The sequence below is a fragment of the Rhinolophus hipposideros genome (genome assembly GCF_964194185.1).
Source record: "Rhinolophus hipposideros genome assembly, chromosome: 23".
Classification (NCBI taxonomy): Eukaryota; Metazoa; Chordata; class Mammalia; order Chiroptera; family Rhinolophidae; genus Rhinolophus; species Rhinolophus hipposideros.
The window spans coordinates 17,705,336-17,721,426 of record NC_138069.1 but is presented as its reverse complement, the minus strand read 5'-3'; the positions used below and the strand labels follow the sequence as shown (position 1 = coordinate 17,721,426).

At 45.8% G+C, this 16,091-nt stretch overlaps 1 protein-coding gene across 3 annotated transcripts in view; it reads right to left on the bottom strand.

Moving 5' to 3' along the window:
* The window catches only part of ARHGAP26 (Rho GTPase activating protein 26), a 446,018-nt gene that overhangs the window by 295,721 nt on the left and 134,206 nt on the right, over nucleotides 1–16,091 (bottom strand). For all 3 annotated transcript variants that reach the window (XM_081036347.1, XM_081036348.1, XM_081036346.1), the window contains exons 2-5: nucleotides 15,590–15,685; nucleotides 13,964–14,025; nucleotides 9,667–9,738; nucleotides 4,211–4,312 (exon numbers count right to left, since the gene is read on the bottom strand). In XM_081036347.1, coding sequence (XP_080892473.1) covers nucleotides 4,211–4,312; nucleotides 9,667–9,738; nucleotides 13,964–14,025; nucleotides 15,590–15,685 — 332 coding nt within the window. The remainder of the gene's footprint in view (nucleotides 1–4,210; nucleotides 4,313–9,666; nucleotides 9,739–13,963; nucleotides 14,026–15,589; nucleotides 15,686–16,091) is intronic.

The following is a 16,091-nucleotide window of genomic DNA, read 5'->3' as shown; positions in this document are numbered from 1 at the left end:
CCTCTTCATCTAGAGAAACATTCAATTTTTTTAACTTCAATGCACAGTAAGAAATACCTTGCACATTATGACCTAATATACATTTATAATTAAGTGTAATACACTTTCATATTTTCCATCTGTTCCAGCTTACTCTACTCTATTTCATGACCCAGTAATTCAGATTTTTATGGAACCCACAATTATAGAACAGGGCCCTAGCTTTTTACTTAGTTCCCTCCTTCTCATCCTTCTGGTCTCAGTCCAAATGTTACTTCTTTAGAGCAGGCTTCAAAGAACACATTATTTTAGATAGGTTACCCCAGGGAGTCTCTACCTTAGCTCCCAGTTTATTTCCTTTTCACTACATGAATTTTTCACTTATTCCTCTCTTCTATATTGACTACTGGAATATAAAGTTGATAACAGCAAACACTGTCTCGTTTTTCCACTTTTCTATCCCAGTTCCCTGAATGGTGACTGGTCCATGGTGAGTATTCACTAGATACTCAAGGAATGAATGAATTGATCTCTACACGGCCATCAGGACCCAGCACCCAGAAGAAACACGGATACACTTCCAAAGGAAAAGGAAGACGGAATCCGAAATGGAACAGTATGTCTTTTGTCAATGCCCCTGCTTGTCTGGGCCATAGAATTCACCACATCTTTGGCTCCCACTGTAACGGAATTGTAAGTCAGGATTCCACCCTACCCAGCAAACCACTCAAGAGAGTTTCCGTGCCTATAACTTGAGAAACTAAACCTACCAGCTTGTCTGAGACTCACCAACCATTCTGTGCTTCTTAGAACAGAGATATTCTCCTGGACTGTAAGTTCCACGAGGGCAGATCCCTCATTTCACTCCCCACAATACTCCCAAGGCCTGAACAGACTTTCACAGGGGCGTCCAGTGAATATTTGTTGAACAAATGAATATGGTCTCTGAAGCAAACTTCTGAGCCACTGAAGAATACACTGATTTTTAAAAACTCATCCACTAGATGGCAGTGTCATCCCACATCGCTGCCCCATAATTTCACCCACCAGGATCTAGATGGGCGGGAACTTAAAAATATTCATTTCAGAGACCTGCAATCATGGAATGATTCTGGATAATCAAAGGAAGCACATTTCATTAAATATGTAGCAGGTGTTTAATAATGCTCCTAAACGTTGATTTTTTAAATAAATGTGAAGAAAATCATCACTAAAGAGCTGGAAGACCTTGAGCAACTCGCTTGACCTCTCCAAGGGCCTCAGTTCAATTCCAGGAGGTTCAACCAAATGATCACCCAAGTCCCCCCATCTAGGTCAACTCTATTTGCATGACACTTGGGTTGAATAACAATGGCAGGCAGCCAGAGAGCACCATCCCTCCCTCCCAAGATGTTGACAGAAGTAGAAGAACATACTAGGTTAAAGGAAAGGGCTCCAGAGTGGGGAGCCAGGGTGCACATCCTCGCTGACCTGCTCTGGGCAGACTATTAAACATTTCTGAGCCTTGGTTTCCTTATATGTAAAATAGAGGGAATACACCTGTACTTCAACGTGTGTCTGTGAGGATTTGAAAAGATTCCACGTAAGTGCTCAACACAGTACCTGGCACATAAATGTGCATTCAGTAAACACTGGCTGCTATGGTTGTTGTTGTTAAGTAAAGGTATCGTCGCTATTGTCATTATTATTAGATTTTTATTTAATTTAATTCAATTCAAGTACAACCAAAAAGCAATGCTTGAGAACAGACCAGGACTTGCAAGAAAGACCTTTAGCTTACTCCTGGCTCTCAAAGTACTTAGAAAGCGTGAATAAGTAAAAGACAAGTACATCAAGGATTGTAACAAAAGAGCATAATGAAAAACTGTACACTAAGATATATACTGGCAAAGTCCATGCTGCAGACTGAATGTGTGCGCCCCCTCAATCCCCAGTGTAATGGCATAGAGAGGTCGGGCCTCTGGGATGCTTAGGTCATGAGGATGGAGCCCTCAGGAATGGGATCAGCTCCCCCACCACTCGTGCCATGTGAGGACACAGCAAGGAGACAGCCAGCTATAGACTAGGGAGCAGGCCTCACCAGACACCAAGTCTGCCAGCACCTTCCTTAATCTTGGCCTTCCCAGCCTCCTGAGCTAGGAGAATAGATTTGTTGTTCATAAGCCACCCAGTCTATGGCATTCTGTTATAGCAGCCTGAACAGACTAAGGCAATCAAGACAAGAACCATCCAATTTGGAAACAGGATGGAGGAGAGCGGGCCAGTCAGAGGGATAAACTAACGCTCTCTGTCTGTGCAGCAGCTATAATCTGCCGTCGCCCACAGGAAACAGGCAGGACAGGTGTTTCGAAGAGTATTTCACAAAGGGACTAAGCGCTCAGAGAGATGAGGGCCTGTCCCCGGTCACACAGCGACTCCACGGCAGAGCAGGCCATGAAATGAGGTACCTCTTTGCCAGCCAGTGCGTTGGTGCCTACACTCTGCCATCTCAGGGGAATATGGTAGTTCCATGGCCCGTAAAGAGAGAACATGTTGGACTCACCCCAGGCCAGGTCAGCAATATCCAGGCCTGGAGAGAACAGACCAGAACACCCCCGCTCTGGGGAAGGCCACGCCTACAGGATAACCATACTGTGGGCCTCCCACTATCAGTAGGTACTAGAACAATCACACACTTGCTCAGGTCTTGAACACTTCACCTCATCTAACTGCTTAGAAACTATAGGACTGACCAGGTCTGGCCATTGTGATCCGCGGCCAAAAAGACGTTGCTTAAATATACTTTCCCAACCCTAAATGCCGTATGATGTTAAAAGAATGATAACTGAAAAGTAAGGGCATCAGGACAGATCCTAAACAGAATTATTGGATATTTAGCATGGACAATTACATGTCCTTGAGTATCTTCTGGTACCTATGTCCCCAGAACTGGGAATAGCCTTTTATACACCATCAATGAAAAGAAGCATTTATTTAGCCTTCTCAGTCACATTGGGCAAGATGTACTTGAGTAGCTTTGCTACTTCACGAACCATCTCCTCACACACCCTACTTCTTTTCCCTACTCGGGCACAAGATCTTTAAGGAAAAGTTAGTGTTTTCTACATTTTACGATTTATACCAAGTCCTCGATTCCTATTGGTTGGCTGGCCAAGAACTGATCTGCAAAGCCCACTACAAACACCAGTTGCTAGAGTGGTTGCTGAGTCCTCCCGTCACTCAAACGATTGGCTTAAACACCCAAGCAAAGAGTTCTCAGACCCACACGTTCCTAACCCAGGACGTGCAAGAGATCCTGGCTGGCGGGGGATTGGATTCCACCGTCTCCTGAGTTGTCTTCACCTTCCAACCTTGGGCCCTACCATCTTCATATGCATTTTCACTTGACAGAAGTACCGGCATGGTATTTGCTCAAAAGGAAGGACATTGAAGAATGAGGGCCAGCTTAGAAGTCACAGCTGCTCTTTAGCACATACCTGAGAAAGGTCAAGCAAATTGTTGAGTTAAATAAAATGACATTCATGTAGCCAAATTTGGAGTTTCACTTGGAAACTGTCCTGTGTCCCAGAAATCTGAATTCCCTTGCCAGGCCAATCTCCGTGAGCTAAATAAAAACGGCCACCACTTTGTGACTGCAAAACTGACTTTTCTTTCCAAATAAACTACTCTAAAAAGATCCCATACAAATCCAAAAGACCAGGGACAGGTCGGAGAATTTGCTTTTCTGAAACAAGGTTACCAAAGCACAAACCATATGAGTGACAATAAAATCTGCTTTAAAAAAAAAAAAAAGACTAATGCCAAGTACTGGTTGAAATAATTTTTTAAAATTAACATTAAGGAATGATGACCAAAGTGCTTCCGAGACTAACATTTCAAATTACTGACATAAGGCAGAAAGTCAAAAGGTGAGATAATAGAGTACAGAATCAAGGTCAAGGGTAAGAGAAAAAATCTCAGTTTAAAAGCACATTCTAGTAATTAGCGCTGCCCAGCGAGGAGGGTGATCTTGACCAGTGTCCCTCCGACCTTGCCACGCTGGACAGCCACAAAGGATGTGGGTGGCTGGGAGTATAAAGGTGGTCCCCGCATCACGCATAGATCAAGCTCCTGGTTTCCGAGGCCTCTTCCAAACCCAGGATCTTCTGGCAAAGAGTAACCAGCACAGATCCTATCCACAGCACCATGGAAAAATTAATACTTTATTCATGATAGTAGTAAAGTGTCTTACCTCCTGAAGCTGAGATTCTTTCTTTTTGGAAGACAGATTCAAGTGTTTTTCTAAGATGCCACAGTACTTCTCTGTCTCCTTGTCATACTTCTTTTTGGCTTCCTGGCACAAAGAGGAGAAAGGAGAAGAGAAAAAGAGTAAAATGTTGCAGGAATAAAAGCCATCTGGGTCCGGATCTCTCTGCTCATCGGCACAGCTTCATCATTCCCTCAGACCACAGAACACCCAGCGCCTCCTCTTCAAATAATGCCCATTCAATCCAGCACCCACCCATCAACAGGTTGGTGGCTTTGAGTGTCTATCGTGGAGGCACCACCACAATGCCAGAAATGAGGTCACCCCCAGCATTTCATAGTGCCAAAATCAGGACTCCACCTTCTAAGGGCTTCGATTATGAAACAGAAAGGTCTAGTTTCTAACTCATAAGGATGTTCCAAGCCAAACGAAGGAGGGAACTTACCTAGGAAGCAATCCCAAAGCAAGATCTATAGCTTAAGTGGGAAAAGTCTAGCCTAAGGGAGATCCAGTTTTAACAGTGTTCAAAAAGTACCCAGTATAGAGACCCAGATATCCCTTGATGGAATAGTATCACACATGGGTCTTCCGTCTGAGAAATAATTCAAACCAAAGAAGACATTATCATCACAAACACACCCCTGCAGCAGCATTTATAATAACAACAAGCCAGCAGCAACACTGCTGCCCAAGGACTGGGTTGGCGATCATGAAGTGTGGGACGGCCAATCAGTGTAACCAGGAAGGCTACACAGTCCTATGTTAAAATGCTCACAACAGAATGCAAAGTAGTGACAGCACACTGCCAACCAATGCATCCTACACAGCAGGTCTACCTGTGGACAAGGGTCAGATGGAAAAACACTTCAATGAAATACCTGACTTAAGAAAATGGAATCATGAGTGATTTTTCCCCCTCCATTTGAGAAATGTTTATTATCCTTTATTAATTGCTTTCAAAATGAAAAATAATACACATACCATAATACACATAATCCCTGCTCTCCCACAACGCCACTGAGTCACTAAGGTTCTATTTTTATCTCCCATTTATAGATAAGGAAAACTCAAGGGAGGTTAACATGTAAAAAGTTGTCGAGAATGACTGAGCTGGGATTCGAGCCCAGGACCAGCTGCCTCCAAAGCCCACGTCTCAACCACACATGAGACCCACTGTCACAGGTATCTTTTCCTTCCACATTCCAATCGGGATGGTAGGCAAGGGGGCTGGAAAGTCAGCACTAGCCTGATGAACAGGATCAAATTTACTAAGTTCATCATTCCTGCTTTTGACTCATGGGGAGCCCACAGGGGATATTTTTCTGTACTCCAAGACCTACAGGAGAAGAAATACTTGAGCAGCTAGTTAGGGAAGCTCAAAGGCATCTCTATTCATTTCATACAGATATAATGTACAAACACTCTTGTTAGGCTCCTTTAGCACTGGAATACAAGACAGCAGTGGTCCCTCCCTTCATGGTGGGGATGTTCCAGTAGAAGAAAGACAATTAACCACTAAACAAGTAAACCGCATAATTATAGACTGCCACAAGTGCTGCGAAGGAAATAAACAGGGTGCAGTCACAGAGATTCTGCAGATAGGGAACTCCAGAGAGGCCTCACTGAGGAGGGGAGGTGTGAGCTAAGACCTGCTAATCACATGACGTGTAGAGTGGAGCCTTCTAGAGCAGGAGAGCAGTGAATGCAAATGCTCTGGACAGAACACAAGGAGTCAAAATGGCACAGGAATCACCAAGAAGCCATCACCTGACACCCTGACAAGCTCCCACGATGTCAGACACCATTTATCTGGTGAATAGCAAAATTTCTCAGCCTTACAAAGTGGGCAGAATCATCAACTACCCAATTTTAGCTGACATATGTCAATTTCTAGAAATCTTGAGTTTTGCTTAAAAGACGACTTACATACAAGAGCAATTAAACATACAGAAGCAACTGAAGAAAAAGCCCGAGGAGGCATTACTCCTTCAAATTGGAGAGGTACAGGCAAGACACTTGACTCAAGCAACTCTTTTCCTTTATAGAAACCGGCGACCTAGAGCTGAGGCTCCAACTCCCAATTAACGCTCACTTAGCCATTCCACCAGCGCCGTCATGAACCCCGGGACAGTCCAGATGGCCAGAGGGGAGAAAAGGCCGGGGAACATGAGTCACTGACATTCTGTGACTTTCTAGCAACTCGAGCCTCCACATTCCGTGTTCAAGAGGATGGCCAAAGCAACAGAAATGTCCTAAGCATGTCCTAAGCAGCAGCCATAAGACCTCTGCAGAAGTAACCCTACGAAGATTTACATAATGCTCTGCAGATGGGAGGGTGACATTACTCAGTCACTTAGGGACAAGATAGTGTTCACCTTCCAGGGAGTCCGCCCGTGGGTGGCTACGTGGATAAAGGACAGAATTAGGATCCAGCAAATCATTCCCAACTCTATGGACTGACTCTAAAGAAGTCACTGTCCCTCTCCAGGATTCAGTTCTCTATAAACTAGATGAGATAATTGCTCAGGTTTCCCCTTTCAGCTCAATGACTGTCTAATAAAAGAAGAATAAGGACACCACCTCCTCACAGGATGGTTGGGACTGAGTGAGACAAACCACATACGATGCTTAGCAGAGTGCTCGGTACATGGCAGGTGAGTCTCAGTGAATGACGATGATGGTGGTGAAGGTGATGGTGATGGAGATGACGGGGTCCACCATCTAAATCTACCTCCTTCTTATTAAGACCATGTGTTTCCATGTCCCATGTCACCCTCCCTGACACCACCGCAATTTGAGGTCAGATGGTTACTTATAGTTTGTGTCTAATGCCTTGCTCCCCAGCCACACCACATAGGCACTGTTCTCCACCACGCACGAGGATGGGGCACAGAGCCGGCGCCCCGTCTCTCTGTAATGAATGAGCTGTGTGCACTGACTGTAAGAGCTAACATCAAATGACTGTGTGACAGACACAGTTCTAAGCACTTCGCATGAGTTCACTCATTTCTTCCTCATAACCACCCTACGAGGTAAGTACTACATTATCCCCGTTTAGTAGCTCAGCAAAACAAGCACAGAGTGGTTCAGTAATCTCCCCAAGTTTACGTGCAAGTGGCAGACGTGAGATGTGAACGCAAGCAGTCTAGCTCTAGCGCCCACTCTTATCTACTATTTGCCAATGTCAATTCTACTCTCACTCATAGAGCCCAGCTTGGGCTGCAGGAAAAATAAACTCTCCCAAACCCAGAACCTTAAACATAGGGCCACGGTTATGCCAAGCTCCATCCAGGGTGCTCTCCTGCTCCGAGAGACCACCTAGCACAGGAATGGCCCGGAGCCCGCCTCCCTGGTCGCCTTCACACCCCACTTTCTAACTTCTGCTTCCTGCAAGAAGCAACAGGTTGTTATAGCAACGGCAGCAGCACGAGAGGAAGAGGAAGGGTAATTTTAGCATCACACACGCAGAGTTCAGAAACTTTAACTTTGCCGCTGAAGAGCCCTTGCTGGTTAAGTATTCTTGAGTCTGCTCCTTAGGTCCCCTAGTAGAACGTTTGTTGTCACTTTGTATTCTCTTAAATGCACATAATACTAGGATATAAATGTATGGGTGTGGAGGGTTCGTGGAGAGCAACAGGTATACTGGGTGGGGTGGGAAGAAGGAAACGACAAAGGGGGAGGAACGAACAATCACCCCCATCGTCATCACATCATGAGAATCTGAGTGAGAGGAAACATGTTTTGGTGAGCACACATCTTCCTTACATTCTTTATGCTCACATTTCTCACCTTCCACAGCCTCCTCACCCCCCGACCTGGAAAAGTACCTGCTCCTGTCATTACGATCACTGGTACTAACTCAACGGGAGCCTCACTCAGACTTCGGACCCTCCTCCGTGGTAACTGTGGTAACATCCAAACCAGTGCCGAGGGAAGAGGCAGAACGAGAGGCGTCCGCGCTCAGAGGGAGAAGTGCCTACCGGAAAGATGACTCAATACGCAGGTCCACTCCGCCTCTGCCTCAGAGCTCTCCAGAACCTCCAGGGCCACTGCTGTGTGTTTCAGGAGTAGGAGGCACAGGCCCCAAGGCCGCTGAAGAGAACTGGCTCAGAGGGCCTGTGTAGGCAAGAACTCGGAGGGGCACTCACCACCTTTTCTCACCCATCACTGTGTTTGCTCAAAGTTTTGCACAAAATCTGAATGGAACAAGGCACCCTTTAAATGATACATTCCTTATTCTCTGATACAAAACCAATGAGCTCCAATTTCTTCATAAATGTAAACTGTAAAGTTGGTAGGAAAGTTCTGTAGAACTAGAAGAAAAATCTTTGCCATGGTCCCTCCTTCAAAGTACGGCCAACCATCCTGACTGAACTGGACATCATCTCTTTCATTTTCAGAAAGCAGATGCACTTAGTTGGGAGAGGGGAGAGGACCTCCACTTCCCACATTTAGGCTGTCATTTTCCCACCTACAGCCACCTCTCAAGGCCAGTTCACCACGGAGTAAAATCCTTACCATCTACACAGGCAGGGGGGTGACATTGCCCCAAACTCCCTGCAGGTGGCGCAAAGGACTGCGGCTGAAGGACTCAGTTCAGAAAACCAGGAAGAAAATCTTGGAAATCCTTTTGCTTTCATTGATTCCAATGAAAACATCTTCCCCTGCAGGTAGCCTCTAACACTTTACTGAGGTCAAACTGGCTAGGGCTTCCTAGTGATTTATCACAGGGCAGGGGAACCCCGGAGACAAATGAACAAGAACCACTTTGCAGTCTTTCTGTCACACATTAGAACCAGCCAAGTTGGGGCTACAGTCCTTGCAGGTCAGTGATCACAAATGGTGGGTGACCTCTGGGCTGAAGTAGTTCCACTATTTGACCTACACAATGTGAAACACATTTTTTTAATTACTTGCCAGCCTTTAAAAAAAAACCAACAAGCAATTTCACATAAAACTCTGACTTTACAGTTTCTCTTGAAAATATTAAAGATCTACAAAGAGGGCTCATTTTCACACACAGCAGAAATGGGCTAAGAACGGAGTCCCTGGACCCACAGGGCTCAATATGCAACCTGCGTTCCAGGCTCTGAGTCCTGGACCTCGCAATAAATCCAATCCCACATTGTCCGAGCACACAGGTACCTATCGACTAACACAAAGCAGGAGGAGGCGTGGTTCGTGGTTTCTACCTTTGGACCATTTATGAACCAGCACAAAACTATGACGTAGCTATCAAAATACCAGAATGACTGCTGTGGGGCTGACCACTCAATCTCACTTCAGATACTTGTGAAGAACAGATGACCTAGTTTCCAGGCTTATCCACCCAAGAGTTTCTGAAGATGGTGGGCTTAGATTTTCTGAACATTTTCTAAAGTGGGTGTGTCTTCCAGGCTACCCGCCCTAAAATCCAAGAACAAGGGTTGCAAAAGTCTCACCTTGGCAGCCCCAATCTGCTCCTTTCGAAACTTCTCCAAGGGTGTGATGAGCACTTCACTGGCATTCTCAATCTGGTAAGGAAAAACAGGGGAGGGGGAAGGGGGGACACAAAAGCAGTATTAGTAAAAAATTGCAGCAGTTCTGGCACAAAATGCCTCCCCATGTCTCAGTATAAAATTTGAGTAAGCAATATTGGGTAAACATATGGCAATTGTTCAAACTACTTGAACTGACATCATGTCAAATCTACAACTAGTCATCCATTCAAAACACATTCTTCCCGTGCATGATTCATATTGATTATGTAAAAATAAAAATTAGGACGTCTAAAAATGTAGGCATCCATCTTGAAGATAGAGGGAAACTGGTGACAGGGTAGGGTCCAAATTTCAAGCTTGGGGTGACATCTTGTAAATGCTCATTCACCTACATTATTTAAGTAGATATATTTAAAGGAGAGCAACACTGAGTCTAGATTACAAACAAACAGAAAGCATCTTTGGACACCTGGTGGCATGGAAACCTTCCAGCCAGGTGTGTAGACCAGCCAGCACTGGGCTGGGGTCAGGACATGTGTGTACTGACCACTGGCTGCCTCTCAACTGCATCTCACAGCCTCAGCTCCTCAGGTCCTGTACTCCAGCTATAAAGTTAGCGGAATGCATCTCAAATGTACCAAACCTGTCCCACTGCCACACCTTTAGCATTTGGCTGTTCCCTCAGATGCTCTGTCCCCAAATCCTCGTCGGGACGACTCAATATTTACTGCAATTCAGGTTTCAGCTTAAAGGTCACGTCTTTATGGAGGCCTTCTCTGACCACCAATTGAATCCAAAGAAACTTCCCAGCAGCCCACCAGCTGTTTCCTTCAGAAGTAAGGCAGCTGCTTCACCACTACTCACACATATACACCAACCTTGTAAACGCTCACTTGTCTACCACTAGCCCCAAAACACAGAAGTGTTGAAACAAAGGAGCACTCAAATAGTTTTCAAGGATTAAATGAATGAATGAATGAATGATTTCTTGATTGGCTGCCAACAATGTGACCATGAGCAAAACATTTAACCTCTCAGGGCTCCAATTTCCTCGTCCACAAAATGAGTGGGCTAGATTGTTCCAGTTCTAAAATTCCATGGTCTTTTCTAAAGCAGTACAATATTTTACAATCTTTCCTCTTAAGTCATTCAAAGCTCACTCGTTGCTCAACTAATTATTTCAGGAATCTCATTGCAACAAAGCATTATTTTCCTAAACCACATGCATATCCATCACAATGAAACCAACAGAGTAAATGCCAGAAGCCACAGATGGACATAGCAAAGAACTAACTGGACAAAGTGAGGGACAGAAGGTGGCAGATCTCCAAATTTATTGCCATTTGCCTTTTTGTCAATTTTGAGAGTGAGCCACACTTGAATGTTGCAACGTTGTTTAACTTGCTTGATTTTTATTGTTATTTGATGTGGCTTAATTGGCTCACTTGTTCAAGTCTCCCATAAATCAAGGGCAAATCTTGGGAGCTCACAGTGGTGTGCTGAGCCCCCTAATGCTTTTCAGCTTTAGTTTCATGTTAGGCTCTCTTGGGAAGCTTTAAAAAAAGTCCCTATGTCCAGGCCACACTCCAGACCAATTAAATCAGAACCACTGTACTTTGTCCCAGGCATCAGTATTTTTTAAACTCACGATGTTCCAATGGGAATCCATGATTGAGAATCCAGTCCTAAGTAGATGCTAAATATCTAAAAGCAGTATCTGCTCCCCTGGGAAGCAGTGTGCCTAAGCCCTTGTCCCAGTGCTTCTACTGCTTGCTGTCAGCCTTCAACAGATAAGACCTTCGCTTTCTTATCTGTCAAAGGCAGACTACAGAGGTGAGTGATGAAGTGTGTCTGGGTCTAAGATTCTATGACTGAACTTTCCACTCAGTTCCGAGCACTGTGTTGATACTGGGGGCCCATGAGCCCATTCCCAGCCCTTACTATGGGACACGTGCAGTGATTATCAGGACACACCGTGGTGAATGCAGAATCAGAGGCATGAACTGGATATTAGTACAAAGGCCGGGCAAATATCCCAGGGAATCAGGGAAGGCTTCCCAGGAAAGATGCAGCTTTGCTCTAAGCTGAACTGCAGTGACGATGAAGGTGTCACAGGGCGAGGAGGTGGGGAAGGGCCTCGCGATGGCCAGATACTCAGATGCAGACAGTAGAAACTCAATTCACTGACATTAATAATAAAATTGCAGAGGCAAGCTGAAAAGGATAATCCAGTCATTGTTCCCTTACCCCAGGCCACAGCAATCTGCAGGATATTCATCGTGATTTGCTCACCACACCCCTTTCGCCCTCCCCCCCCCCAAATACTGACTCAGCCAAGAAACAGACTCAAAAGAATCACTTCCCTTTCTCAGAAACTAGCACACGTACAAACACACAAGCTTGCCTCTGCCTGCACCCACCAGCAACCCTGCTGTTGCCACTGCCACCACCTTCCGATTCTCGTTCAGGAACCCAGCAATGAGCAACCAAGGAAAATAGTGTCTCTACACAGGGCAGAAGGTGAGAGGCTTCTGCTCTGTTTGGAGTTTGAAAGAAATGCCCACATTCCTTGGTATAACACACAGCTGGGTTTGGATCCAGAACATGCCACTTATTAGCTGTGTAATCACAGACATGCTACTTAACCTCTATAAACCCCGAGACCGTCATCTGGACAACGGGATGAAATCGGCACCACCTCACGGAGTCACCATGAGGGTGGAAACAGAAAACGTATGGCTACAGCATGCCTTGGTAGATGCTATGGATTTACCTGTGCCCTCCCCAAATTCCTATGTTCAAGCCCTAACCCGTTAAATTAATTAAACAAGGAGGCCATTAGGCAGGTGACGCTCATGCCTTAGCAGCCTCCATAAGCAAACCAAAACCTAAGCCTGTGATGCCTCAAGTTTAAGAAATCGAAACCTATCACAAACCTATCACAAACAAGCAGCCTGGCCCACGTCAGGCAACCACTTAAGAGACAGCCAACGACATTATTTCCTTGCTGGGCCCCTAGCTCCTGTGGGGAGAGCACTCCTCACCACGTCTGGGGTGTTGCTGCCCCACTGGAATTGATTTTTGCTCAGATAAACTCTTAGAAATGTACTCTGCCTCAGTTTGTCTTGTAATACCCTAATGTGCTAGTACTTGGAGAGGGGTCTTCTGGAAGGTAATTAGGTCAGAAGGGCAGTGTCCTCATGACGGGGTTAGTGCCCTTATAAGAGACAGGACGGCTTCCCCAGCCTTTCTCTGCCACGGGAGGCAGCAGCAAGGAGGACGCATCTGCAAGGCAGGAAGAGGGCCGCCCCAGGGGCCACACCCGCCAGCCCTTGATCTTGGCCGCCTGGCCTCCAGAACTGAGAAATAACTGTTTGTTGTGTAAGCCTGCCAGTCCATGGTATTCTGGCAGCCGCGCTAACTAAGACAAGAACCTTCGTCTCAAACCATCCGTTATAAGTATGGAAAGAGAAGAAAAATGTTCATGAACGGACTCTTTCCCAGGCCTCTAGAGCACTGCTTCCGAGTGAGAAGCCCTTCTGGGGGCAAATCAGCATGCAGCCAACAGGGGGTTCAACTCAGGCCTCGGGTCTGATGTCTTAGGGATACGGGGAAGACACAAAAGAACTTGTGGATATGGAATCCCTCAGCTGTTAACACTGAACCATATCAGAATACATTCTAATACAAAAGACATCTCTTAAGAACCTGGAGATCAGCACTTGATTCTTGACTTTGCACAGTGCCTCTCTTTGAAAAACTTCTTAGACCTACCATGGCTTAGTAAGTACCCATTTACTGGGTGCCTACAAGGCGGCAGGCACTGGGTTAGGTGCTTTGGAATTAAAAGTGAAGGAGTGACCCTGCCGTCCAGAAGCTATTGGATGAGTTCATCAAGATGGAGGGCGGGGCTTGCCGAGGGGGGCACCTTCATTCCCATCCTGCTGGGAGTCAATCTAAGGTCCCGAAGACTTAAATAATTCTAAAGATCCACCCGGAAGTCATATGCCGTATGTATACACCTCCCAGTGAATCTTTAGGAGGACAATGAAGTCATTCTCAAGGTATCCAAGTACACAGGTCCTTTATCATTTACAAATGGCTTCAAACACTGCAAAGATGAGAAGAGAAGGCTTGCTCAAGAGCCCAAATGCACTCAAGTGGCAGAGCCTGGACGCGAGCCCGGTTCTCTGACAACAAATCCCATGCTCCCTGGATGTGACCACACTGGGACCAAGAGCAGCCCAGCTATACTCACCATCCGCATCCGCTCGTCTTCGAGATTCCTGAGAACAGTGGCAAACTCCTGCAAAGACCTTGCTGGAAGAGAAAGGGGCCATGACATGGATGAATGATGGGCCTTTGGCAGACTTTCCACATACAGCTTTCATGTCATGGATTGAAATCCTCTGTCACATGCAAAAGCCTAACGTCAAATGCTGCCCAACGCTCCCCTATCTTTTAATCATTAACCATTAAGGATGACCCAGAAATGCATGTTAATTCTAGCTGGCACTCTAGCTAGGGAAGGATTTCCTTCAAGGAAAAGACCGGCCTGTTCCTGAGAGGACCCAGAATTGATGAGATGCTGGCTGGCTCCCAAGCCCCAGGCTGGAAGGGGCAGAGTTCCGCTTAAGAGTTGAAAGATTTCCTGCCCAGGATTCGACCTCCTCAACCTTTGTTGTGGGGCTGCGTCAGAACCCAACCTTTTCTTTGGCACTAGAACAAAACAAACAGTGCTGCTGGCACTGGAAGCCCGTCTCTGGCTTCTCTTGGGTTCCTCCTAGGTCCCCAAGCCACTTATTAATGCAATACAGCCTGCAGCAAGGCGGTCAGATGGGGATGGTCTCCTAGAATTATTCCCAAAGGCAATAGGCATTAAGTACAAGAGCCCTGAGGATATGTGGGACTTTGTGTAATGTTGGGAAAAGCATCCATATATTCAGGATTTACAATGACATGTTTTCACTACTCTCAGCTATCTCTCAGCTGCCTTTGCTCATCCCCAGACCTTGGCGCTTTGCATGGCAACAAGGACTCATTCAATATAACTTTAAGTAATTCAGTATAACTTTCTCAATTCTTGCTCACTTCAGGGAGTCAACCAAGATGCCCAACATAAGAATACAGTGCAATGAGTAGGCCCTGGCAAAGAAAGGTGTCTTGACATCGCAAATCCTCTATGCTCAGTGTTGCCTACAAAAGAAGGTGACGGTGAAGCGTGCAGCAGCACAGCGACGTGATAAATAGTAGCCTCACCCTCAGCCTCCTGTTAAGGATACAAAAGGGAGCCGTGGGGACCCCTGTGAGCTAGACACTGAGGCCCTCTCCCACTTGAAGGCAGCAGCAGCTACATAGCCCCAGCCAACTGTTGCCAGGCCAGAAGGTGGGGCCAGCTGATTAGATTCTCCAATTTTCAAAGAAGCTGGAAAACTGGAACATTAGGATGAATCCAGTTTATATGGTAACTCAATTTAAAAACTGAGTGCCAGAGAAAACATGGCTGCATTTTGGTCTCAGTCCCTGAGCGAGCATTTGCCATCTCTTATCTAATTCTTCCGTCATCTACCTGCATTCTGCCTTTGCTCTAAGTTCCTAGTACTGTGGCTGGGGGAAGAAGAGCACAAGAGCCAAGCAGAACACTGAAGTTAAGTGGAGAGGCGAGCCCCACTGCAAACCTTCAAGTTTTCTCCTGCCGGCAGGAGGGTGAGCAATCCCAGAACTCTAAGAAGTAGCCTTGAGCAGCCTCGGGTCCCTCCTCCTCCCTTAACTCTGTCCCCTCCACCCTGCCTATGGCTTCTTCATTCATGACACTTGGATTCTTCCTCTCCATGGCCCCGCGCGGACACTGGCAGTTGTGATAAATGGCACAGTTATGACTTACCTATACACATTTCATCATCTGTTTCTGCATCTCCTATGCACTGAAATTTAAATTCATTTAAGGAATCTGCAAATTTCCTCTTCGCTGAAGACAAATCTAGCAAGAAAAAGAATGAAAAACATTAATTACTGAAATAAACTGGCTTTCATATTTGCTGCACTTTTGGGTCCTTCTACAGCTATAGCAGCTAGGAGATTGGTTCCTGAGTCCATTTCAAAGCACACACACATAAAAAAAAAAAAAGTAGACTCAGAACAGTAAGTACTTATTTATAACCCGAAATACTGATTTGCTTTAGAAGTTAATGTTTCTGTTACATTTGAGTTAACTCCGGTCCTATCTAATTTGGTCCTATTGCGAATTCCTCCAGCTACGCAGCGAGTTCTGTCATCTCCATTTGACACAGGTGGGAACCCACTTGCCGCAGGAGGGCAGGGAGAAAGCATGGGTCAGAAATGACATTAGCATCTAGAGCCCTGAGGATAGACTCTGTCACTGACCC